This window comes from Choloepus didactylus, chromosome 3 (assembly GCF_015220235.1).
Source record: "Choloepus didactylus isolate mChoDid1 chromosome 3, mChoDid1.pri, whole genome shotgun sequence".
NCBI lineage: Eukaryota > Metazoa > Chordata > Mammalia > Pilosa > Megalonychidae > Choloepus > Choloepus didactylus.
In genome coordinates, this window is record NC_051309.1 from 83,798,286 (window position 1) to 83,825,652 (window position 27,367).

The window sequence follows — 27,367 nt, forward strand, 5'->3', positions numbered from 1 at the left end:
TATTGGAAACTCAGTGCTACCAAAAATCATTTTCCCCTAGTAGGTGGGGAATAATCACCCCTTCTTTCCTTATTATATTGCTTCCATCAATTGCCTTCTCTTGAATCCTGGAGGTGGGGGGTGGGGAAGGTTAGGATTTAAATGGGGCAGAAAATGAAAGGAAGACAATACCTTTTTTGTTTTAAAAGAAAAAAATCAGGTTTATTGAGGTATAATTTGCATCTGATAAAATATACCATTTTAAAGTGTACAGTTTGACGAGTTTTGACAAATGTATAGTCATGTGACCACAACCACAATTAAGGTATAGAACAGTTCCATTACCCTCCAAAAATCTCCTCATACCTTTTTAAAGTCAGTCCTCTCTCCCAAGCCCCTGGCAACCACTGATCTGATTTTTGCCCCTATAATTTTGCTTTTTCTAGTATGTCTTATAAATAGAATCATACTGTATGCAGTCTTTTGTTTCTGGCTTTTATCATAATGCTTTTGAGATTCATCCACATTATTTCATGTATCAGTAATTAGTTCCAAGAATACCTTTTAAAGAATCTTTAAAACAACGGCCCCAACATAGACAATAATTCAAAAACTCCCATAATGCATTAATCATATGTCTTACCAGCCAGCCCTGAGTTCTGTACTTGGTTTGGCTTTAAAGGCAAACAACTCCTACTTCCCATTTAGTAGTCCCAATGCTGTTGGAATAACAGCCTTTATAGGAAATAAGAACCACAGCAAAGAGTGAACCTCATTTTGTTCTATTAATTAGGACTCTTTGGCTACAAGTAATGGCAATCAACTTGAACTAGATTAAGCAAAATAGTGAGGCTTGTTGTAGCATTGCACAGATGGCTAAGATCTCAAAGATACCAAGGGCCACTGGCAGCCAGGGCAATCCTGGAAGCTAGAACTGGGAATGGGAAACAGTCAGGGCTCAATCCTTTGCCTGTCTCTGTGTCTACTTGCTCACCTCTCTCTTCCAAACTGACTTACTCCATATTCCCATCCACATCATAGACTGTGGTTCCCCTACAATCAAATGGTGAGAATGACTGCTAGCTCTCCAGCCAGTTCCAAATTCCCGGGGGAGACAATCAGCTGTCCTTCCCTAATCTTGTCCACAATGGGAATGTGTGTGTGGGGGTGGGGGGTGGAGGGTATAGATGGAGTCTTGTAACACATATGTTGCAAGCATTGTAATTGAGAGCCCACTGATGTCAGTTGGGTAGGATTTGGAGAGGGAGTTTACAGGGAAGAGGGAGTTTGCAGAGGATTGTCAGAGACTATGGAAGGGTTCCTTTCCATTCTCCAAATTAGCTGCTAGTCTAGAATATATTATTAACCTGTCTTGGACTGACAACTAATTTTCAAGTTTTTATATATTCAATTTTAGAAAAATAGGAAACAAAAATGTTATGTAATTATTATGTTATTGTGGGGTCTAAGAACACAGTATTTTCACCTGCATTTAAGTTCATCTTTATATGGTAATTTACAGGATGAATATTACATTACTGTAGTATTTTGACACCAATTCTTACACGCACGTGGCTTGAAATATTTTTATCCTTATTCTTTCTAAAGACTGAGTCAATTATTATATTTCTCATTTCTTTCTCGGAAACTTCCCTTTAGGAAAGGTTACTTTTCCCTGAAAATCAGTGACCAGCAGTTCTTCTCTGAGCCACAGCTGATCAACATACAAGCATTTTCAACACAGGTAATACAAATGCCAAGCAGTTAATAACTTCACATGCTAATTCTCAAGAACAAATCAAGATTTCTTGCAGTTGCAGCAAAAATGATTGAGCTAAATTAATTTTGTCTCCGTTTCCTCAAGAAAAGCTGCTGGAGTAATTTCTAGAACTTTGGAGCAACAACAACAATTACTAATACTTCTATAGCATTCCAAGTGTTTCACACAAGTAACTCATTTAATTCTCATGCTTACTTTGTGAGGTGGGTATCACTATTATCCTCAATTTACAGATGAGGAAACTAAGTCACAGAAAGGTTAAGTAACTGGACTGTTAGCTAGTAAATAGAGAGCCAAGATTTGCACCTAGGAAATCTAGCTTTTCCTGTGTTCTTAACCATTCCATTATTGCTACTATACTTTGCTATGCTAAGTCTGATACTAGCTCTTCAGAATAACTTGAGGTAGTTCCAGTTGTTAAGACTTTCCTTATTCTTAGGGAAATTAGTTTGTTTTATCTAAATACTTCTGTCTTTGTGGTTCGAATTACGTCTAGCTTCTTTTGCCTATCTAGCAGGTAACTGGATTCCATTTAACCTAGTTTGCAGTATTTAGAGGATCTGGTTAAGGATCTTTTTTAATGTGGTGCCCATGTTGGTCATCAGCTAAAAGTACAGCTGGCATTGAGAAATGGTTTAAAATTGACATAAGTTAGAAATTGATACTAAGTTAATTAGATCTTGGGGTTGGGCTAAGAGTGTGAATTTTGTTTTCATTCATTGTGAAAACGTATTATGGGCCAGAGGACACAATGAAGTCTCATGATTTACTGGTTTACTTGTTTCTCAGTACTTAAGGTCAGGAGTTTCCTTTTCTCCTTTATATATAATTACTCCCATTAGGGAGTGAAAGACCTAGGATACGTATTGGCAAGTAACCTAATCTGAGACGGTGAGTTCCCATAGTACTGTATTTTTTTGTTTCTTTGTTTTCCCCAAATCAAGTGGGTAGATAGTAAGGGCATATTATTTTATTTATTATATAAGAATTTTGTGATTTTAACTTTATAAATATGAAATTTTAGAAATGAATTTTTAAAATTATTTTTATTCCTTTACATTTCTATATTTCAATATGATCTTGAGCCTCCCTGAGATGTTTTATGTAAGTTAGTTTGGACTTTTCCATTTAGGGACTTTTCCTCTTTCAGAATCTGAGGGACCATTCATTCCCATGTACGGAGTCACAGCTTTAGAATTCCTGGGTGTTCTGAGGAGTAGCTATCATCTAGTTTCCCACTATGTGATTTTTATAATGATGCATTAGTTAGACATTACTTCAGTGGATACTGTAATATCCAGGATAGTGCTTGGGTAGTTTTAATAGAAAGCCATTTGGATGACATAAGGCAGTATGCTAAGAAAAATTCTAGTTGGTTTGACTTCATATGAGATAAACAACTAAGATAATGTTTTCTTTGGCTTCTGGCTTTTTTTGTTTTGTTTTTTTGTTTGAGGAGGGGTGAGTTTTTCTGTTGTGGTTCATTAACTTTTACATTTGTGAAAGAACGTTTCATCTGCTTACTCGAGTTGGTGGGGGTGGGCAGGAGTACTTGACAATCCTAAGAAAAACATATTAAATTTTGCTATATTAGGAGTGTCACATGAATTAACTGGGTGGTTGCCTTACTCAGACCATATCTTGCCTGGTTTTATAATTTGAGTTGGGGTTAGATTCTATCAAGATCTGAATAAGAGAGCTTGAAGAAAATTACTGGGAGGGACCAAAAGTGGCATGAATGCAAAATGCAGAAGTTTATTACTCTGAGTCAGCATGCTGTAGCCTGGCCTAGAATGACATACTCAATTCCTAACGACAGGTCCAAAATTTCCAGACCTCTTATTAGTCTCTCTTGGATGCGGACAATTGATTGGGTTCCCTAACACTGAGCTGACCTCAGTTACAACAGGCCTTAGACTGTTTTGCAAGGGACATAGACTAAATCAAGATGGCAGGGAAATTAGAGATTTAGAAGCAAGCAGCTCTGGTCGATTGCCTCTGATTGAGACTATGGTCTTGGGAGGGGCTTGAGAAACCTCTGGAACCCACAAGTGTGAAATAACGCCAATTGCTGTGATGACCACGACTGACCACAGCAGACAAATGCTTTCTCTGTGGAACAGTTTGAACTTTGCCAGAGTGTCCAGAGTTCCTTTAAAAACAGGGAAATATCAGTCATGTTGCACAAAAAAAAATAATTGGGGTGTAGCCCACTTTACTGTCATCTCTTTCCTACTAAATAACTGTCCTCCTCTCCCCTTCGCTTGAACACCATAGGCCCCCTATGTGCTGAGAAACGACATCCTCCACATTAGCAGAGGAGAGAGTAGAACCATCACCACTCAGCTGCTGGACATCCGAGATGATGACAACCCACAGGATGTGGTAGTGGAAGTGCTCGATCCGCCACTTCATGGCCAACTGCTCCAGATGCTTCGGACCTCCATGGCCCCGATCTATCAGTTCCGGCTGGATGAGCTCTCCAGGGGCCTTCTCCACTATGCTCATGATGGTTCAGATAGTACATCTGATGTCACAGTCTTGCAGGCCAATGATGGACACTCCTTCCAAAATATATTGTTCCATGTGAAGACTGTGCCCAAGGTAGGTGTCATTCCTACAGTGACAGTTTCCTTATATCTAGAGGTGCTGTTTTGGTGCTGATACTATTTTTCAATACTTATAAAGTTAAGATATGGGTAGGTATTTATTTATTCAAACATTTATGAAGTACTTATTACCTAGGTGCTTAGGGAATTCAAAAGATTAATAAAACACCTTTTCCCACCTCAGGGGACTCTATAGATTTTATTAGGGGCACCATTGATCTGAAAGACCTTTCTACTTGTTCTCTACAAAATGGGAAAGTTTTGAATCTTTTTGTTGACTTACTGCCATAAAAAGTGCACCACTGTCCACTGAGCCTTTTATCTCCTGCCTTACTCATGATCACAAGAATCAAGTGTATCCCTGTTCTTGTCTGCCCTTCTAAAACCACTCATGAAATGTGAAGCTCATGGGCAGATGGCTTTATGAATCGAATAAGATGAGTTCAGCCATACTGTGAGTCAAATTGAAGTAGGGTATGGGAACTTTCTTTTGGTAATCATAGGAATCCTTGGCCTAGGAGGTAGGAGCTCATCAAAGAGCAGTATTTTCCAGCCTGAATAATTCACATACTACCATCGTGTATTTTTGCTATATCCATGTGCACCTACACTATTGTTTACTTAACATTTTTCTTTAAATCAACTTACTTTTTTTTATTGTGGCCTCATCCTAAGAATTACTACTTGTAAATCATGGGTTTAATGTAAAATTATTCTTTTTTATAATATATCAAAATTTATACATAACATTTAAAGAATTTATCCATGTACTCTGCAAAGTGTTCTTGGATACCACCAGTGGGCTAGATATTGCATTTTGGGAAATACGGGGTTAACCCATACTAGACCAAACACATCTACTGAAAAGCACTTACAAAACCATTTATTACCTGATGACATTTCAGTAGAGGCCCTTTTCTCAGTTGCAGCAAGAATGGCTCATCCCTATGGTGGTAGATTGGGAAACTTCACATGGTTTTTTTTTTTCAACTCTTCGTTAAAAATATCAGTATCTACTGAAGTGTCACTAATGATTAGTGTTTTGGTTTGCTGAAGCTGCCAGAATGCAATATCAGAAATGGATTGGCTTTTATAGTGGGGGGTTATTAGTTCACAAATTTACAGTTCTAAGACCATGAAAATATCCCAATTAAGGCATCAACAGGACGATACCTTCTCTGAAGAAAGGCCAGTGGCATCTGGGGTTCCTCTGTCACAGGGGAAGCTACATGGTGACATCTGCCTGTCCTCCTCCTGGGTTCTGGTTCCAGTGGCTTTCTCCAAAATGCCTCTGGGCTTCTGTCTCTCTTAGCTTCTCTCAGCTCTCTGCTTGTTTCTCCTGGGCCATTTCTGTCTAAGCATCTTTCTTAGCTTCTCTCAGCTCCTGTGGGTCCTCCTTGCTTCTCCCAGGGGTAAACTCTGGATTACACATCTTAGCTTCTCCCCAAAATGCATCTCAGCTTCTCTGAGCATTTTCTATGTGAGAAAGGACTCCAATAAAGGATTGGAGCCTGCCTTGAATGGGTGGGGTCACATCTTCATGGAAAAAGTATAATCAAAACGTCCCACCCACAGCAGGTCTGTCCCTACAAGATTGGATTAAAAGAACGTGGCATTTTATGGGGTACATAACAGATCCAAACTAGCACAATTAGCTACAGAGATTAATTTATTGAGGACAGTTGAGAAATCACTTGTCACTTTCCCATCATTGATCACTCAAAATTTCCAGCTGATCATCATGAAGGTGAACAGCTGAAGGTGGTCTGCTAGCCAGTTTCTCAGTCTCTTGTCTCATTATTTTCAGCTGCTGAAAACAGTGATGGTGGCTTGAGATGGATAAAGGCCCATTATGAGTTAGAGTTGGCAGATAGCCACTTTCTAGCTAATCCTAATTATCACCCTCTGCAATTGCCCTGGGAGATGAACTTAAGTTCTGAAGAGATGAAGTCTAGACAGACTCAGGGGGTTTTCTTTTTTTCCTTCTTGGTTTCTTTCCAAAGGTAGTTACAGTATTTCAGTGCAACCCTAGCAGCAGGCTTTCCTATCAGGATTTTAATCTCCCATGTTTGGAACTCAGTTTAGTGTATTGCACTGTAATTTTGTGTGGTATGGCCGAAGGTTGAAGAACATTTCTAGGGTTTTAGCTGCTTTGACTACCAAAAAACAAACAAACAACACCAAAAAAAACGACTTTTAATTCACAAATAAGGCACAGAACTTGGGAATCCTTGCAGTCGTTGTAATTTGAGTAACATTGATATTTACTGTGTCTGCTTTCAATTCCTGAAAAGTGAGTTTATATTGTCCTCCTCCTTCTCCCTCTAAGCCCTCCATTTCCTGTGGCTCTGCACTTACCTTTCCATTAGGTGAGCTGTAACCAGCTTTTTTTAATGTAATTTTATTGAAATATATTCACATACCATACAGTCATCCAAAGTGTACAGTTGTCCACAGTTTCATCATATAGTTGTGTATTCAACACCACAATCAATTTTTGAACATTTTCATCACTTCAAAAAATAAAAATGAAGATAAGAATAAAAATAAAAGTAAAAGAGAACACTCAAAGCATCCCATACCCCTCCTCCCCCTTCATTTACTTTCTTTAAATTGAAATATATTCACATATCATACAATCATCTAGAATGTAAAACAGTTGTTCACAGTATCATCATATAGTTGTGCATTCTTCACCACAGTCAATTTTTGAACATTTTCATTACTCCAAAAAATAAGAATAAAAATAAAAGTTGAAAGAACAATCAGAACATCCCACATCCCCCTCCTCCATATTTTTCATTTACTTTTTGTCCCCATTTTTTCTGCCAAGTTGGCTTAGAGAGAGAGGTCACATCTGAGCAACAAAAGAGGCCCTGTGTGGGTGACTCCTAGGCACAATTATGAGTAGGATTAGCCTTTCCTTTGTAGTATCAAGCTTTGTAAGGGCAAGCCCCAAGATCAAGGGCTCAGCCCACCAAGCTGACAGTTCCCAATGCTTGCAAGGATATCAGGAATTCCCCAGCACGGGAAGTTTAATATTTCCATGTTCTTCCACAGTTCCTCAAGGGGGCTTTGTAAATACTTTTTATTCTCTGCCTAAAGTACTCTGGATTATATCGGGGCTTCATGCTAACCTGTACAAACAACAAGGTCTCAGTCCCTCATCAAGTTTCCATGCAATCACGGCATTTGAGTAAACTGACCATACAAGTCAAATTACATATTGTGCTGCAGAAAATGCAGATTGCACACCATATAACCATCTCTTCCCTTGATACCACACAGAAGTCAAAGTTCCAAAACACAGCTAGTAACATCCTGTACCCTTTAGTTGGATCTACCCCAATCTCAACCAAGTCCATTTCGTTCACATCTCCACTCGAAGCCTGATCTCTTTTCATCCTTTCTAGTTGATTCATGGGACAATGCTGACATTCACAGATGCCAGACCCTGGCCCTGAGTCCCAGGTGCCACACAGACACCCGAAGATCCAGGAACTGATCCCATCACACACAAACAGCTCAGAATCTCAAAAATTTAGAAATAACTATTACAACTCAGGAATAAATGTGACTGCTGTAGGAGCTTACAATCTAAGAACCTCTACACAAGGCTTCCCCATGTGCCCAGATTCAATTCTCAGAGTTTACATACTGTTATTAGTCCATATTAGTGAGGCTTTATAATGTTTGTCCTTTCAATTCTGGTTCACTTCACTCAACCTACTGCCCCCACAGTCCATTCTTCTCACTGCATACCACACAACTTCATTCTTTCTTGCTGCTCCCTCATGCAAAATCATTCTTATATTTGTACGTTTAATCACACGTGTTGACCACTCTAAGTTTCACTAAGTTATACAGTCCCAGTCTTTATCGTCTATCTTTCCTTCTGGTATCCTACAGACCCCTAACCTTCATCTTTCAACCATATTCACAGACATCTTTTTTTCAGTGTACTTACAATATTGTGCTACCTGCACACAGTATTGTGCTATCCATTTCTAGATCTACACAATCAATCCTCTAGAACATTCTGTACTCCTTCAACATCAAATATCCAATCTCTACCCTCTTTCTATCTCCTGATATCTTATTTCTACACTCTTCTCCAAACCTCTCTCTCCTGTCTTTTCCTATCTGTCTGTAGCACTCCCCTTTCTATTTCCTGTAGAGGAGGTCTCCTGTTCAAAAACTCTCAGTGTCTGTTTATCTGTATATATTTTAAACTTTCCTTCATATATGAAGGAAATTTTTACAGATATAGGATTCTTAGTTGGCAGTTTTTCTCTTTCAGTATCTTGAATATGTCATACCACTGCCTTCTCGCCACCATGGTTTCTGTTGAGAGATCTGCACTTAGTCTTGTTGAGCTTTCCTTGTATGTGATGGATTGCTTTTCTCTTGCTGCCTTCAGAATCACTCTTTGTCTTTGACATTTGAAAATCTGTTTAGTAAGTGTCATGGATTAGGGCTATTTGGATTAATTCTGTTTGGGGTATGCTGTACCTCTTGGACCTGTAATTTTATGTCTTTCTTAAGAGTTGAGAAATTTTCGTTGATTATTTCCACTATTATTCCTTCTGCCTCTTTTCCCTTCTCTTCTGTTTCTGGGACACCTATAACACGTATATTCCTACACTTCATATTGTCTTTCAGTTCCCTGAGACCTTGTTCATATTTTTCCATTCTTTTCCCTATCTGTTCTTTTGTGTACAAGAATTCAGATGTCCTGTCCTCCATCTCACTGATCTTTTCTTCTGCCTCTATAAGTTCACTCTTGTGTGTCTCCATTGTGTTTTTCATCTCTTCTATCGTGCCTTTCATTCCCATCAGTTCTGCCATTTGTTTTTTCAAGCTTATGAATTCTTCCTTATAATCACCCTTTGTCTTCTTTATATCCTTTATCTCTTTTGTCACATTCTCTCTCACCTCATTGATACAATTTAAAAGATTTGTTTGAACATCTATAATTAGTTGCTTCAACTCCTGAATCTCAGTTGAAATGTTAGTTTCTTCCTTTGACTGAGCCGTATTTTCCTGATATGGCTTGTGACTTTTTGCTAGTGTCTAGGCATCTGAATTTCTTGATTAGTTTATTCTGGAGGTTGTTTTCTCTTTTGCCTAAGGTTTTCTTGTTGGTTGACTTTGATCTCTGCCTTTTCTTTTTTCTCTTCCTGGCCAGTTGTCAGATTGACTCTGCCCTCCAGTCTTTCCCCCCAAATCAGGTGGGATGGGAAGTAGGCACTGGGCATCCCAGCAAGTTCACTGTGTGTGGTAATACAAATCTACTGGCTTCCAGTGGTGCTCTCTTTTCCACTGGCCAGCAAGACCTAGGTTAATTTGGGTCCCTGCTTTAATAGTTGGGTCTTCCCCAATTCTCAGCCAAAACAGGGTCAGGTTTCCATACAGGGCATATAGACCTTCTGGGTTCCTAAGAAAGGGCTGTCCAGCAGAAGGCACTGTTCAGTAACGTAATCATCTTCAGAGGCTGGTCTGCCTTGGAGCTCGGCCGCTGACTGCCGCTTCTTTCAGGAATGGGGAAGGGTTTTCGAACCCAGGGCTGTAAATGCGTCTCTGTCCATGTTTTTCAGTCTCTTTGTCCCTCACTGATATGGACCTTGAAATGTCCTCCCCTGTCCACTAGGTCTTCAGTCAGTGAGGATATTTTTCACTGCTGTGAGATTTTAAATCTGTGTCCCTGGTGGAAGGGTTCCTGTCTCTCGCTTCTGGGCCTTTCCTGCATGGAAACTGAGTGAGGGGGCGAGGAGGGCTGGCTGGTTTGGGTAGAAAATTCCTACCTGATATTTCTTCTCTTTCTTTAATTTGGCATTTGCAGGGTCTTACTCCAGTCTATGTCCTCCTCCAGAGTTTTAAGCAATTCAGAATTGTCCCTTTTTTTGTTGAATCTCTGGAGAGAAGTTTTCAGTAGCTGTTTATGTTGCCATGTTGATGACATCATTCCTTGTAACCAGCTTTTAAGCCCATGAATTGGAATAAAAAACCAGTGACCAAAGCCCCAGCATCCATCAGGATGTGGTAATAATAAATTTGTTGTTGCAATATTGATAATATTTTGCAAATATATGCTATTTTTCCTTTTAGGAGTTCAAAGTACTTTCCCTTATATCTATTCAATTGATCTTTAAATATCTTGACTAAGAAGGTTAGAATAGAGGCTATATTAAATTATTTCTTCTAAAGTAAATTCTGCAGTGGGTGGAAAGATTTTGTTTTGTTTTGGTTTGGTTTGGTTTGTTTCTTTTTAACATTTATTGAGTACTGGTGCTTGATGTGAATCATCTCTTTTGATCTTCACTATCATTTTTAATGTTTGTTCAATTATTATCTCTAGTTTTCAAAAAAAGGACACTGAGGCAGAAAGAGGTTGTGAAATATTCACTTTCACAAAGGTATTCAGTGCCGCAACTGTGATTTGAACTCAAGGGCATCTGGCTCCTCATACTTAACCATGAGGCTCTTTTCATTCTAGGCCATTCAATGTTTTCGTCATGTATATTCTTTTTTTTTTTTTTTTACTACAAGAAAAATTGTTGTTTTTTTTTTAGCAATAAGAAAAAAATGATAAAAAGAAAAATAACATGTTATACAATACAATATACTAGTAAGTACAGTAAATAACACCACTACCAAAAATCCCATATTCCTCCCCTAATTAAAAAAAAAAATTACTTCATCAAATAAAAGAACATTTCCAAACAAAACAAAGCAAAGCAATGGGAAAAAACATATATCCTGAAATAACTTCATTCCTTCCAATATACTCCTACCGTACCAAAAGAAAATTAACAAGCCACAGTCACATCTGAGCCTTCCCATATCGTTAAGCTCAGCTTCAATATCTTTTTTGATCTTATTAGAGTATGGTGCCCCCTTCACCAGCTGCTGTCTATCTCTAGGTCCCCTATATTCTACAATATAAGACACTTATTTTACAGAGTTTCACAGAGTTCCCATTAGCGGTAACATACAATATCTCTCCTTTTGTACCTGGCTTATTTCATTCAGCATTATGTCTTCAAGGTTCATCCATGTTGTCATATGTTTCATGACCTCATTTCTTCTTACTGCTGTGTAGCAGTCCATTGTGTTTGTATACCACATTTTGTTTATCCACTCATCTAATGAAGGACATTTAGATTGTTTCCATCTCTTGGCAACTGTGAACATCAGCTGCTGGTATAAACATTGGTGTACAAATATCTGTTCATGTCACTGCTTTCAGATCCTCTGGGTAAATACTGAGAAGTGAAGTTGCTGGATCATAGGATAACTCAATATCTAGTTTTCTGAGGAACTGTCAAACTGTCTTACAGGGTGGCTGAACCATTATACAGTCCCACCAGCAATGAATAAGTGTTCCAATTTCTCTGGATTCTTTCCAGCATTGGTAGTTTCCTATTTGTTTAATGGCAGCCATTCGTATTGCTGCAAGATGATACCTCATTATGGTCTTGATTTGCATCTCCCTAATAGCTAGCGAAGATGAACATTTTTTCATGTGTTTTTTAGCCATTTGTATTTCCTCTTCAGAGAAATGTCTTTTCATATCTCTTGCCCATTTTATAATTGGGCTGTTTGTGCTATTGTCATTGAGTTGTAAGATTTCTTTATATATACAAGATATCAGTCTCTTATCAGATACATGGTTTCCAAATATTTTCTCCCATTGAGTTGGCTGGCTCTTTACCTCTTGACAAATTCCTTTGAGGTACGGAAGCTTTTAATTTTGAGGAGTTCCCATTTATATTTTCTTTCATTGCTTGTGGTTTTAGGTGTAAGTTCTAAGAAACAACCTCCTAATACTAGGTCTTGAAGATGTTTCCTTACATTATCTTCTAGAAGTTTTATGGTACTGTCTCTTATATTGAGATCTTTGATCCATGTTGAGTTACTTTTTGTATAGGGTGTAAGGTAGGGGTCCTCTTTCATTCTTTTGGATATAGATATCCAGTTCTCCTAGCCCCATTTGTTGAAGAGACTATTATGTCCCAGTTCAGTAGATTTTGGAGACTCATCAAAAATCAGTCGACCATAGATCTGGGGGTCTATTTCCAAATTCTCAATTCAATTCCATTGATCAATATGTCCATCTTTGTGCCAACACAATGCTGTTTTGACTACTGTGGCTTTATAGTACGTTTCAAGTCAGGCAGTGTAGGTCCTCCCACTTCATTTTTCTTTTTTAGATTGTTTTTAGCAATTCAGAGCATCTTTCCCTTCCAAATAAATTTGATGACTAGCTTTTCCAAGTCTGCACAGTAGATTGTTGGAATTTTGATGGGACTTGCATTGAATCTGTAGATCAGTTTGGGTGGGATTAACATCTTAATGACTGAGCCTTCCTATCCATGAATATGGAATATCTCTCCATCTCTTTAGGACCCCTTTTATTTCTTTTAGTAGAGTTATGTAATTTTCTGTGTAGAGGTCTTTTACAACCTTGGTTAAGTTTATTCCTAGGTACTTAACTTTTTTAGTTGCTTTTGAGAATGGAATCTTTTTCTTGAGTTTCTCTTCAGTTATGTCATTTCTACTGTATAGGAACATTACTGACTTATGTGCATTAATCTTACATCCTGCCACTTTGCTGACTTTGTTTATTAGCTCAAATAGGTGTATCATTGATTTCTCAGGGTTTTCCAAGTATAAGATTATATCATCTGCAAATAATGAGAGTTTTGCTTCTTCCTTTCCAGTTTGGATGCCTTTTATTTCTTTGTCTTGCCAAAATACTTAGGCTAGAACTTCTAGCACAATGTTGAATAACAGTGGTGACAGCGGGCATCCTTATCTTGTTCCTGATCTTAGAGGGAAGGCTTTCAGTTTCTCACCATTGAGTAATATATTAGCTGTGGGCTTTTCATATATGCCCTTTATCATAATGAGGAAGTTTCCTTCAATTCCTACCTTTTGAAGTGTTTTTATCAAAAAAGGATGCTGGATTTTGTCAAATGCTTTTTCAGCACCTATTTAGATAATCATTTCGATTTTTCCCTTCTGATTTGTTAATGTGTTGTATTACATTGATTTTCTTATGTTGAACCACCTTTGCATGCTTGGGATGACCCCCACTTGGTCAGGGTGTGTAGTTTTTTTAATGTGTCTTTGGATTCAATTTGCAAGTATTTTGTTGAGAATTTTTGCATCTATATTCATTAGAGGGATTGGCCTATAGTTTTCCTTTCTTGTAGCATCTTTATCTGTTTTTGGTATTAGAATGATGTTGGCTTCATAAAATGAATTAGGTGTTGTTCCATTTTCTTCTATTTTTTTAAAGGAGTTTAAGTAGGAATGGTGTCAGTTCTTTTTGAAAAGTTTGGTAGAATTCCCTTATAAAACTGTCTGGTCCTGGGGTTTTGTTTGTCGTAAGCTTTTTAATAACTGATTGGATCTCTTTACTTGTGATTGGTTTATTGAGGTCTTCTGTTTCTTCTCTGTTCAGTCTAGGTTGTTCATGTGTTTCCAGGAAATTATCCATTTCCTCTAAATTATCTGGTTTGTTGGCATAGAGTTGTTCATAGTATCCTCTTATGATATTTTTTTAAATTTCTTCAGGATCCATAGTAATACCCCCTCTCTGTTATTATTTTATTTATTTGAGTCTTCTCTCTTTTTAACTTTGTGAGTCTAGCTAAGGGTTTGTCAGTCTTGTTGATCTTCTCAAAGAACCATGCATATTCTTATCCCTTAATGGATAGACTGCAGATAGAGTAATTTAGTGATTGCTCAATGTCCTCTCCAAAGCAGGCTGCATCCCATACCTCCTGGAATCTCCCCTCTGGGCTCACTACTGGGGCGAATCTTAAATCTACTGGGGCCCAAGAAAACAAAATGTTGCCAACTGTTACAGCTTCCAATAGGCATAGAGTCAGGCATGAATGATTTTATTCTAATAGCCATTTCTTAAAATGGGATTTACAAGTTCTTACCCTGAAGTTACCTGTGGATTATATTTGGAGTGAGGTTGATTACTGGCTAATGACTAGCTGGTAGAGTAAGTGGAATGGTCAAGGGTTTTGGGTCTAATTCCTAGTGACTGGGTGCACAAATTAATCCTGATATTGTTCAATAGAAAACATAATCTGGCAAGATAGATAGGAAGGGAGGGAGGGAGTGATACAGAAAGGCAGCTTTGTGAGAGCATGGGCTATTTCAGTCTTAGTCTCCTAATCCAGGCATGTTGTAGAAGTTCAATGCATTTTTTTTTTTTTTGGATGAGTGATGGGTGGATAGATAAACGTATGACTATTATGAGTTGGATTGAGGCTGCTACCTGTGTTCCTGCCTTCAAATCCATCTCATGTGTCAGAGGAGAAGCACTCAGGTGTGCCATTGCTGATGGAATGGCCGATCAGGGACTGAGAGGAGGAGCTGTCAGTACCACCCTTGCTTTTTAAGTTCTACATCCACTTGTCCCAAATCTGTGTTTTTATACTTGGCCTGGAAGTGAATAAACTTAGCTGCTACCCTCCAGGCATATATTTAGCTGCTAAAGAGAAAATTAAACCAGGACTGATGTTGAAATGTGTTCTTTTGGGAGAAGGAAGCAAAAGAAATCAAAAAAGATTAAAAAGTAATAAAGAATGCTTTGCTGAACAGGCTTTCATTAACTGAGTGGATTACCAAATCCAAACCTGCTAGAGCTATGATTGTAAAGCAATTCGGTGCCTAATAAGGGCTAAAATGTGGGCTGGGAGAAGTCATTCTTATTGGTGGGTTTCCCTCTACTGCTGGGCTTTTGAGGAATTACCTTGTTTTTCATTAATTAAGGTACCTGTCCAAATCATGCCTTTTTTTGTACTTTGCCAATAAATCTGATGATCTTTCTGACCTCGTTTGTTGTTTGAGCAGTTATAATTTCTGCAGCTGGGTAATGCTTTAATGTTAACAGCCCCCAAGTGTCATGCTATGAACTGGGTGGAAAATTCTATTGCTGAGAGTCTTCTCTGGCTGTGTGACCTTGGTAAGGCCTGTGCAAAGCTAAAAGCTCTGTCGGGTTTTCCTTTAATTTCGCTAAAACCTAACCTCCCATTGGTTTTCTTGCAGGGACAGTCGTTAGTTTAATGATAATGATGTTTATGAAAATTATAGGTATCAATGGGACAAAAATGTTTATTTTTCTGTAGAAGAGTCTGATTGCCTCAGAAATAAATGAATCCTTGCCATGGGTCAGAATTCACTTTCTTTTGACTTGCTTAGCTTGTTCAATTCAGCACCTGGTAAGGAGCTTCGCTCAGAGTATGTACTCAGAAAACGTTGACCTAAAAAAAAATACAAAAGCAGTTGAAATCTACATGGGATGAAGGTTCTATGTTCTTGACCTGAAGGAGCAAACTTCTGAGATTCATATCACCCACACACTGACAACACAAAGCCAGTTCAGTGATCTCTCCTTTTTCTTCATCCTGGTAAATAGCATCTAAAAGGTTTATAACCACTACCCCACCCCATGATCCTTCCCTAAACTCCAGAATTGTCCTACAAGACTATAATTGTAAAGCTGTGGTATAACCAAACTCTTGCAAATTAAGGTATATTTTCACAGAATAAGTAAAGATGTGAGGGTTGCTGTTACATTCAGCTGTAGTCAGTTTCTATTTAGTGAAGTTTTAAATTTTTTAACTTGTATATTTTGGCCTGGGATGGGAGGATACCATTATTTGAGCTAAAATTTCATCGTTATGGCTCAACCTTTAATTTTGGGAGGAAGTTTTCATTTTGTTTGTGGGAGTTTTCCTTCAGTGTAGGGAGAGTTAGCTCTTACTTCTGGCTTCCACAACATTAATGTTTTTACTTGTAATGTGATATATTATGGCTGAACTTTATCACCGACTATTCTGGGTGCCTATTCTGCTGTGAAATGAATTAGAAGAACTATTTAATTTAAAGCACTGTTTTAATCATGCCCCCAGTTTCACTTATTGAGATTTCATTGCCTGCTAATGCAGTACTCTGGAGGATATGTAAAACATTATTGGGCAGGAGATTATTCAGCTGTTATTATGGCTAAATTCCTGAGCTTACAGGGATATATGCACCATTGTGCAAAACTAACTGCCTCTCCAAAAAACGAAAAAGTACAAGAAAACAAAACAAAACTACAAGGAGATAAAGAAATTCCCAAATGTCAGAACCACTGGGAAAATTAGGTTCAAGTATCTTTGGCCTTTTTGAAACACTTGAGCTGTAGAAAAGATGGGTTATAACCTTTTATACATCTATTCTTGAATCTTCCTTGGATCCTCTCCCAAAAGAAAAAGCCATCCTCATTACAAAGAGTAGGAGTAATGATTCTTATTTTCCTTAGGTAGTAAATATTGTGCTTCTTACTATGTACTGTAAACAAATAATTCAGAAATAGGGCCATGTCTGCTATCCTGTGATAAACATAAATATTCTAAAAGGCCCGCCTGTGAGCTTTCACAAGAACCACTCTAGAATCATCTTGATTTCTGCCCTGGGTTGTGTTTCTCATACTTTAGTGTGCCTCCACATCACCTGGGAATCTTGTGAAAATGCAGATTCTGATTCAGAAGGTCTGGGGTGGGGCCTGAAATTCTGACCGTGTTAATAAGCTTCCAGGTGCTGGTGGTTCCTGGGCATTTTTAGAAGCAAGGAATATTGTCTACTAAAAAGTTATATTCACATAGGAATTGCAGAGAAAATTATTGATAAAGTATAGTCAGGATAGAGATGTAGTGGGAAAGCCATCTGGGACCTGCCTTCATGTCACAGTGCTAACTGTCCTGGAATATGAAAATCTGCATTGCCTCTTCAGTCCAATAACATGGTTGTTGGTGTATGACTGATCTCCATAACCATAATCAAAGTTGACTAGGCTCTGCTATTAGAAAGATTTATAGCAATTAAAAAACCTGGGCTCTAGTGTAATATGTTATTTAAAACTCTGCCAGAGTTAATAGGGCCGTCTTTTCCCCCAGAATTCTGGTAGATAAAATGCAAATTTTCTGACACACTTTTAAAAAATGTATTTTATTCTAGTAAAATATATATAGCCTAAAATTTCCCCCTTTTAGTTACATTCAAATATATAGTTTAGTGGTGTTATTACGTTCACAATGTTATGCCACCATCACTGCCATCCATTACCAAAACTTTCCATTACCCCTAAAAGAAAACTCAGAACCAATTAAGCATTAACTCCCGATTCCCTACCCCCAGCCTAGCCCCTGGTAACTTATATGCTAGTTTCTGATTCTATGAATTTGTTTATTCTAATTATTTTGTATTAGTGAGCTCAAACAATATTTGTCCTTTGTGCCTGGCTTAATTCACTCAATATGATGTCAAGTTTCATCCATGTTGTCTGCCATTTTTGATATTTTTGCAAATAATATGCCATACCAATTGAGAATGGAGAATAGTCTCTGGGATTTTGCTCCTGAGCACCAAAGAATATAAAACGTGCTTTTGCCGCTGTTCTCCTGGGCGCTGTTTGACTCGATTTATTGGTAAACGTGATGAAAATAGCAATGATTGCCTCCTGGAAGGGGCAAAAGCATGAGTACCGTGTGACTGCAAAGGAATATTTGTTGTCTTCTTTTCTGAATACCCTCCTCCTGGGAGTGTTGCTTGCTCTGTTCTATTTATTGGCATATTTGGAAATAATAACAATAATTTAGAAAACCGCTCTTACTGAAATGCTCTATTTTAAAAAAAATCATGATTACTGATTTTTAAAAGTATGAAAACAAACAAAACTGTACACTGGCAGCCTCTCTAATCTCATTCTGTGAAAAATGTCAATTAAGAGACTTTGAAAGAAGATGTGCAAATCAGGAATGGCAGAGCTTTTTAATGACATTAGCTTTAGCAGTTAAAATGGTTGCCTTCTCAGGAGTGTCAAATAGGTGATTTCTTTCCAGTCAGCTACTCCCAAATGTTGTTTCTAAGGCTTCACTTTCAATCAACCCCCAAGGCCTGTCAATCCTGCCTCTGTAGTGTTTCTGGAATCTGTTTCTAGAGCTCCATTCCCACTGCAATTGCTGTCTCATAGGCCCTTATTGTCTCTCGCCTGTACCACTGCAAGAACTTAAGTGGTTTCTGCAGCTCCAGCTTCACCCCAGTCTAGTCACCTCTTTCTCTTGGCACTGGATCCTGTCTTTCTAAAACCCAGATCTGATCATCTAATTCCCTTCATTGATAATTCATGTTGCCTTTACAGTGCCTGTAAGACAAATTGAAACTTTCAGCATGGCCTCTGTCTTCTACTAAGCTCCCTTAAGACATGGCCACATTTTACCCACCACTTCCCCTGGCTCCCTAAGTTCAATTTGCACCAGACACCTGGACATTTTATTAAACATCCAATCCATTCTCTACTAGAAAATGCTTTTATTTTGTCATCCAAGAATCTAAATTCGTGATGTTTTCTCAGGAACGCCTTCCTGAGTCTTATACAGCATCACTTGTGCTTCATCCTAATTATTTAGATGCCTATGAGTTCTGAAGCTGAGGTCTTATTTCAACCACCCTTAGATATACCAGGGCTCTAGCAAAAGAGCTGACATAAAATAGATGCCTAATGGATATTTCTTGAACGTGAGTGGATGAGGAAGATAGAAGGACAGGTTGATAGACAAATGAAAGAAAGAAATGGAGAGCCTTAGTCTTCTTGAATAAAATATGTCCTTTGGCATGAGAAATTTAAAGAGCAATCAGGATATGTACATATATACGTATATATGTATCTGCAGTAATACACACACACACACACACACATACATAACCTTCTAAAGCTATGAATCTCTCTTTCTTATTAGATTGTCTTTAACAACAATAGGACCTGATAACATGTTTTTAAGGACTGGCATTTTCTTATTTTGCCTCGGACCTAATCCTATACTCTTTCCTTATTCTAGAATGAAGGAGGTCTTCGGCTTGTGGCTAATTCAATGGTGTGGGTTCCAGAAGGTGGGATGCTGCAGATTACCAACAGAATCTTACAGGCTGAAGCTCCGGGTGCCAGTGCCTCAGAAATCATCTACAAAATTACAGAAGACCACCCCCAATTTGGTACTTTTTTTCCATTTGGCATGATTTCATCAATGCATTAAGCAGTCCTGGACTGTTACACATTTTGTATACCACACAGCAAGGTTGTGATTCCAGTGGACTTTCTAATACCTCACACATTCCTTAAAACAGAACAAGCATCATAGCTATCACATTATATACATTATGTACTATGCAGAGTGCTAATTCTATAAGCATATTATATATAAAATCTAAAATTTAAGTTTCAAAACAACTTCATTTTACAGATAAGAAAACAGATAAAGTCATCTAGCTACTATATATCAGCTTAATTGCAAAGCTCAGGCCCTCAGAAACACCACACCGTATCCCTCTCAGAACATCACCAGACTTCATTTTGATGATACTTTTGTTTTAAAACAGTACATAAAAACATGTTTCAAGAACCTCATTTTTACTTCTATTTCCAACAAGATAGCAGGCTAAGATAACCTGAACAATTTTCCCAACATCATCATCTAGAAATACTGGATAAAGTATAACAGAAAGTATAAGGCATTCATTCATAGCTGACCTTCCAAGAATAGAGGGAAATCTCCAAGTGCTAGAAACAGAAGGAACTGAAAGCCAGTATGTACACGAGCTAATGGTATGCCTTCCCCGAGAGGGTTTGTGTGTTTCAATAACCTAGGGACTTGGATTTAATGCTTGTGAGAGAGGACATGGAATTGGCACTAAGGTCCTGCACAAAGCCAGGACTCAGGAAGGACATACCTTCAATTTGAGCAACAAAATAGAGAATAAGAAGTTCACTGGCACAACGAGATGACAAAGAAACCTGCCTATCTTTATTTGGGCTCAGTGTAGAAGAAATCTTTGCTGAGAATTCAGAACTTCAGGCCTGTTTCTCCTGCAGATCTCGAGTTGAAATTCTGTCTTTCTCATGGTCTGAGAGACCCAAAGCTGAGACATTAGTGAATATCAAGTGAATGATACCCTTTGGGTTCCTGGAAGGAACCATAGTTTCTGCTGTCAAAGGTCCACCCTCCAACCAGGCTGCCTAAATGCTCTCACAGATAAAACCCCACTGAAGATTAGCTTAGAATTAAAAATTCCAGAAAAATGAGGAATTAATCTACAGTACCATAACCCCCCCCCCCAAAAAAAGGGGAGGTTAAAACCCTAAGAACCTCACATAAAGGAACAATTTTAGAGATGCTTAAAATGAGTGAAGACAAAACAAGGAATCAAAACCTTAAGGAGAGAACAAAATTCTATGAAAAATATAAGAACAGGTAGATTTTAGAAAGAACTAAATAGAACATCTTAAAGTGAAAATTATATTCATCAAAATAAAAACACACTTGGCAGGTTAAATAGCAGAGGAATAATATTCATAATCCTCTGGCCATCCGATTTTTTAAATTTTATGTTTTGTGTACTGAGGAAAAAATAGAATTTTATACAATATAAAAATAATTCCATGTTGAGTAACTACAAAGACACTGAAAAGCATAATCTACTCAAGAATTGATATCCTGAAAGTCAGTCTATGTGGTGTCATTTATTATAGCTGTATGACTGTAAGTAAGGCTAGTATAGCCCTTTGGCCATAGGATTCTTTAAGAGGTTAGGCTTGATAATTTTAAACTTTTAGTCTTTAAATACATTTTTAAAATTTTTATTTTGAAATAATTTTAGATTCATTGAGAAGTTGCAAAAATAGTACATAGTATTCATTAATACTCTTCACTCAGCTTCCCTTGTTGTTAACATCTTACGTAACCCTAGAACAATTATTGAAACCAGGAAATTAATGTTGATACAATATACCTTTGACTATTCTACAGACCATACTCAAATTTTGGCAGTTTTCCCACACTAATATCTTTCCTGATCCAATCCAGGATCACACACTGCATTTAATTGTCATGTCACCTTAGTCTCTGCCAATCTGTGACAGTTACTCAGTCTCTACTTGTCTTTTCTGACCTTGATCCTTTTGAAGAGTGCCAGTCAGATATTTGTAGAAAAGCCCTTGATTTGGATTTGCCTAATGATTTCTCATTCTTAGGGAACACAGAAGTGGTACTGTGCATCATATCATATCAGACAGTAGATGATATCACTTTGTCTTAATACTGGTGATGTTAACTTTGGCCACTTTGTTAAAGTGGTGTCTGCCAGATTTCTCCACTGTAAAATTACTATTTTTACACTTTTAATTAATAAATATCCCTCTGCTCATCATGCTTTCACCCACTGATTTTAGTCTAGATGAATTGTAAGCCCTTTCCAGCTGTAAAAACATATGACTCTTTTGATGTATTATATTTTCTACCTTTATTTTGATAATTAAAAGCCAAGAAATTAAGCCTCCAAATTTTCTAGAGACAGCCCAGTACTCCATTAAGTATTAAACATAACAATCCTGAATTAAATGGTTTTAAACAGATGAAAGTCTCCCATTTCAGCATGATAAATGTCATGCAGGATTGATTGTGACCCTTTTCTACTATAACTCTCTCAACTAACTTCCTCCTATGAATGTAATCCTCTTTCTAGGTGTCTGGAGCTCCCTATTGGTGATAATCAAATCATATTACCCTTAGAAACCAGTCGAGAGTGGAAAAGGTGATGGGAACTAGAAGGCCATTTAACACAATTCTGCTTACATCCTTCTATCCCCATGATGTGAATTTGTGGACACCTTACTTCATTGCCACCCCAGCTGTTATATATTCCCTCATCAGTTTAGAATGTTTGAGTTGCGTTTCTGGCTTTGTGTGAAGAACTAACCTTGGAACAGAACCAAATGTAAATTGCTTCTATAGTATGTGCATAAAGGACTTGAATTCAACCACTTGCAGACTCAAGACAGTTCTGAAATGTAGGCATAGACAAGTTGATTGATACTTGTACCCTTAGCTATTTCAGTTTTCATAATAAACTTAATGAGATGGAGAATCTGACTTAGTCCAACACACTGCCAACTCTAAATTATTTCTTTTAATGTAAGAAAGCTTAAATACAGATTATCTCAATCACAAAATAATTCATGGAGATTCAAATGAAGTTTCAATTCTTAATACTTATTGAGTTTTCCTTTCACAATTCTTGGTTAAGATATAGACTCCAGTATAAAGGAATTCCTAAATTGAGATTATTTTCTATTTTTTAACCCTGGCTTTTCAACTATTTCAAGTGTCATCTCCTTATTTTTGCCATAATATGATAAAAGAAGAGGTGAGGTGCTACACAGAAGTTTAGCTCTCGCCTCTCTGGAGTGAATTCCACCAAATATTGATAATTCTTCCTGTCTACTCATGGGCTTGTCACAAAGGCATATGTTTAATATACCCAGTACTAAACTCTTCATCTTCCCCCTAATCTGCCCACCTGTTTATCTTAGTTCTTTCAGTGACATCACTTTTCTGTAAGTGGTCAACCTAGTAGGTGGGCACTCTGATTCCTCCATCTTTCTCCTGCCCCACAACCACATTGTCAAGTTCTATTGCTTCCACTTCTTCATTGACCTTGTATCTGTTTGTTTCTCTCCAGTCCTATTTCTCTGGCCTTATTTCAGATCCCCATCTCTCATCAGGACTTCAGAGTAGCCTTGTAATTGATCAAACTGTCTACATAAATTTTACCTTGTATTATTATAATTTTTACAGAATAAAGTCCAGCTTCCTTAACAGGATTCTGTCTCCCTATCACACAAGTTCTGTATCCTAAACTGGTTTCTGCCATTCACCTACTTAAAAACCTGTCTGTGACTCCCAGTTGCTTATGGGAGTAGGGTTGAGTAATTCTATCTCCTTAGCCTGGCACCGAAGACCTTTCACTGTTTGACTCCAACTTACTTTTCCAATCTTGTTTACAAATGGTCCCTCTATCCCTTTCGTTATCTAACCCACTAGGCTGTAAGACTCTGATCTTCAGGGATGAGAACTGCATCTTACTTATTTTTTAATTCCCCATTGCTGAAGGGGTGCCTACCACAATAACTAGCACCAAGTATTTGTTGAGTTAAAATTAATGTAATTATTCAATATCTTATGATTGCTCTTGATCTGTATAGCATGGCAGTGATTTTTTTTTAAATCTTAAAATTCTGCTTAGCTTTTCAGTTATAGAGCAGAATAACTGGGAAACAGGCATCTGAATATTTTCTGTTCTTCTACTCTGTACATTTTCATTATGGAAATCTCCTTTCAGAGTATTTTGAAACTGCATGCACATTCATAAACAGTTCACATTCTGGAAAAACCATGTTCATTAACAGCATTTTATGAACAGAAGTTGAACCAGGGAGAAATGGATAATGGAATTTGTGACTTGGGTACAAATGAGAATCAATACAAGCAGGAAACAAGAATGAGTTGGTTCTACACATGCTTATATGAAGAGGAATACTGATGTTTTTCTCATCAGTATTGCATCACCATGTAAGATATTGTGCTCATTTTTGACTTGAATTTAGTATTGTAAGTATTAGAAACAAGTGTTTGCTTTGAGTAGTAAACAAATTTCTCTAGGGTAATCAAAATGCACTGTCAATTGCTCATTATGCCTAGTGTATTAAAACCTGCATATCTTCCTACAGCACATTAAAAAAATTACACAGTTTCTGTCTGTCTGTCTCTCCCTTTCGCTCACACATTCCACCACCACCCCCTTCCTGTCACTATCGGAGTAAAAGGAAGGAAGGCTTCTTTCAGATTTAATGTTAGTTGCATTTTCATTTTCATGATAACATGGCTTCTGCTTTCAGCAGTTCATCCATTTTTCTGTTTGGTCATCACTTGAAGACATGTTCTCCTTGTGACATTTTAGTTATTTCTGTAATATCTTCTATATTTGCTGTCTTGCTTTCAGAAGATAGTAGCGTTAGGTGAAGAATAAGCATTATAAATAGATTGGTGATGTGGTGTTGAGATGTAGATCTCCTTGTTTCAATTCTAACAAAGTTTAAAAGATTGGAAGAGGAGAAAATGTGATCAGACATTAAGCAGGGTAAAGACTGGTATATTTACTCAAAATAATAACAACAGGTAACAGAACTTCATGACTAAGAATGTGTGCTCCACAGCCAAATCCTAGCTCCTCCACTCACCACTTGTGCAAGCTTAGGCAAGCTATTGAACTGCTATGAACCTAAAGAACTTCTTCTGTCAAATGGAGATGATAATAACATCATTCAGAAGGATTAAATAGCATACATAACAATAAAGCTGGCCAAGATTCTTATTAATCATCTGTGAAGGATGTACTATTATTTCCATTTCACAAATGAGGAACAGAGGCTTATGGAGCTTGTCACTTTCCCAGATCATGCAGCTGGGAAGTACTGGAGCTGAATTTGAACCACCACGTAAAGAACTTCATGCAGTACCTACCACATGCAGTGAAGTGTTAACTATTATTATTTTAATTGCACAGAATTCTCCCAAGAATAACTTATTCTGAATTCTTTTTCTAATATTACATTGTGTTTGCACTAAAAACTTTCTGGTCAAAAAATATTTTCTGTTCCATAGAAGGTTGTGTATAGAAATGAATCTATTCAGTCCCCAGTATTTGAGTATTTATTTACAGTGTTCACTGCTCTTTGGGTATCCTTATGTAATTTTAATAGATACAAATCAATAACTCCATATGTGAATTACAATTGAATGACTATTAGCTCTTTTATCTGAGAGATTGGGAATTCTGTGGTTAAAGGTAAATTCAATAGTATCTATTGAATTCTACATTCAAGTCTTTTTCTCACTTTACATTTAAATAAGTACATTATTTATTCTCTTTTTCAAAAATTAAAAAAAAAAAAAGAGGAGGAGTGTTTGGGGAAGGAGAATAAGAGCTGCGACTTGCTTTACCCAGGATCCTCACTATGTGACCTGTGCTTTCCCAGGGGAGGTGGTCCTCCTGGTTAACATGCCTGCAGACAGTCCCGCAGATGAAGGGCAGCACCTGCCGGATGGAAGGACAGCAACCCCCACCAGCACCTTCACCCAGCAAGACATCAACGAGGGCGTCGTGTGGTACAGGCACTCGGGAGCCCCAGCCCAAAGTGACTCCTTCCGCTTTCAGGTACCCTCTGTGTTCTGGTCTGATGAAAACCATCACCCTTATTATAATCAACTCAGGTAGTTTTCTGCAATTGCCTGAAAATCAGGTTTGGAGGAAGAAAAATGTAATTAAAAGTATTGAGAGTTTTTTTTTTTTTATTCTGTCAATTCACATATCTCTGCAAGCAGAGTCATTGCACAGCAAAGAGATTTATGCTAGGTAATGGCCAAAGTGCTCAGAAAAAAAATATTTTTTTTTTCTTTTTTCAAATGTTCTTGGTACATTTACCATCTTATGATAAGATCATGGACTTTGCAGCCAAACTCAGTGGTTTCAGATCTCAATTCCGCAACTTTCTAAACACATGACTTTGGGCAAATTACTTAACCTCCATGTGCTTCCGTTTCCTCATCTTTAAAATAGAATTATTGTGAGAATTTAATGAGTTAATATAAATATAAAGCACTTAGAACAGTGCCTAACACACAGTAAGCACTATGTAAAGGTTTGTTATTTATAAAAATTGGTCAAACAATAGACCATATAGAGACTCTCAATAAATTAAAGAATAAGAAATTATACTGGACACTTTCTCTGGCCATTATGAAAAATAATTAGAAATTAATAATAAAAAAGGTACACAAAAAATTCAAATCACTTGGAATTTTCAAAATAGTCCCCTAAATAATTACTAGGTCTAAAAGTAAATCAAAATGGCAAACTATTAAGAAATATTGATGAGAAGGAAATAACATATCAAAATTTAAATGATATGGCCAAAAGAGTACTCAGAAGAAAATTGAGTCCTCAAGCTGTTATTATTGAAAAGAAAAGTCTGAAAATAAATGGACTCAAGAAGCCAGAGAACCACAATACAAGCCTAAGAAAAACAAAAGGAAGAAATTAATAAAGATAAACAGGGAACTTAATTAATTATAAAATGCCAGAGTTGATTAATGAATACAAAATCTGGTACTTTGAAAAGACCAATAAAATTAGACAATCCTCTGGCAGATCCAATTTGGAAATGAAGAATTCAACAGAAATACAAAGGAATGAGGAATATGAATGAGAAAGAGCATTTAACCATGGATACAAAGGAGAATTTGGTAAAGTATCAGAGAAAATATAAAGAAGCACCCATGGTGTGCAGCCAAAGCCATGCCACAGCCCCTCAAAGTCTGAGACTTCTCTTTTGCCTAGGAATTCAGTTGGGGTGAACCTCCACAGTAACTCACTTTGTTAAAATTATCATCCATCTTGCTTCTGATCGTGGTGTGCACATCTTCATTGCCTGAATAATTTACATTGTCTAAAAGATGTGCTTTTCCAGAGAAGTAAATTTGGAATTATTCATTTGGAACATTAAAATGAGATTGTACCAAGCACATTGACTATCCAATTAGTGGGCCAACACTGAGTGCCTTTGCCCAACTTAACTTTTCATTTTTAGCATCTGGGGACTGCAGCAGTCCTGAAAGAATGAGTCAGCATGGAAGCACAGACCTCAATCAAAAGACATCACCTCAGAAAACTAGACTCCTCTGATCTGCCTTTGCCTTCATACCAGGTCAGGATGAAGAACATGATCCATATGGAGGCATTTCCCTGGAAAGGGATTCTAAGCACAAGCTCAAAATGGTATTTGATTGCTTTTGCAAATTGGTTACTAAGCGGGTAACTATAACATAGCAAAAGTTACTGATTTTTTTTAACAAAGTCACTAGAGTTTAATACATCTAGTTGAACATTATTACTTAGAAAGCGATTCCCTTTGGAGAGTCTTTATGCATTTTGAACTCCTCCTTGAAATCACCTTCAAGCCTGTGAGATATTCTTTAGAATATTCTCAATAGTGACAGTATAACCTCCTTTGGAAGTAGAATTAAGCTTTGTAAAT

At 37.4% G+C, this 27,367-nt stretch overlaps 1 protein-coding gene across 7 annotated transcripts in view; it reads left to right on the plus strand.

Moving 5' to 3' along the window:
- Positions 1-27,367, plus strand: part of FRAS1 (Fraser extracellular matrix complex subunit 1) — a 474,784-nt gene that overhangs the window by 318,019 nt on the left and 129,398 nt on the right. For all 7 annotated transcript variants that reach the window (XR_005215891.1, XM_037830061.1, XM_037830063.1 and 4 more), the window contains 4 exons: positions 1,639-1,723; positions 4,037-4,363; positions 19,278-19,431; positions 25,310-25,488. Coding sequence is in view for 6 of the 7 variants with exons in the window: in XM_037830061.1 (XP_037685989.1) it covers positions 1,639-1,723; positions 4,037-4,363; positions 19,278-19,431; positions 25,310-25,488 (745 nt within the window). In the remaining variant the exon portion in view is untranslated. The remainder of the gene's footprint in view (positions 1-1,638; positions 1,724-4,036; positions 4,364-19,277; positions 19,432-25,309; positions 25,489-27,367) is intronic.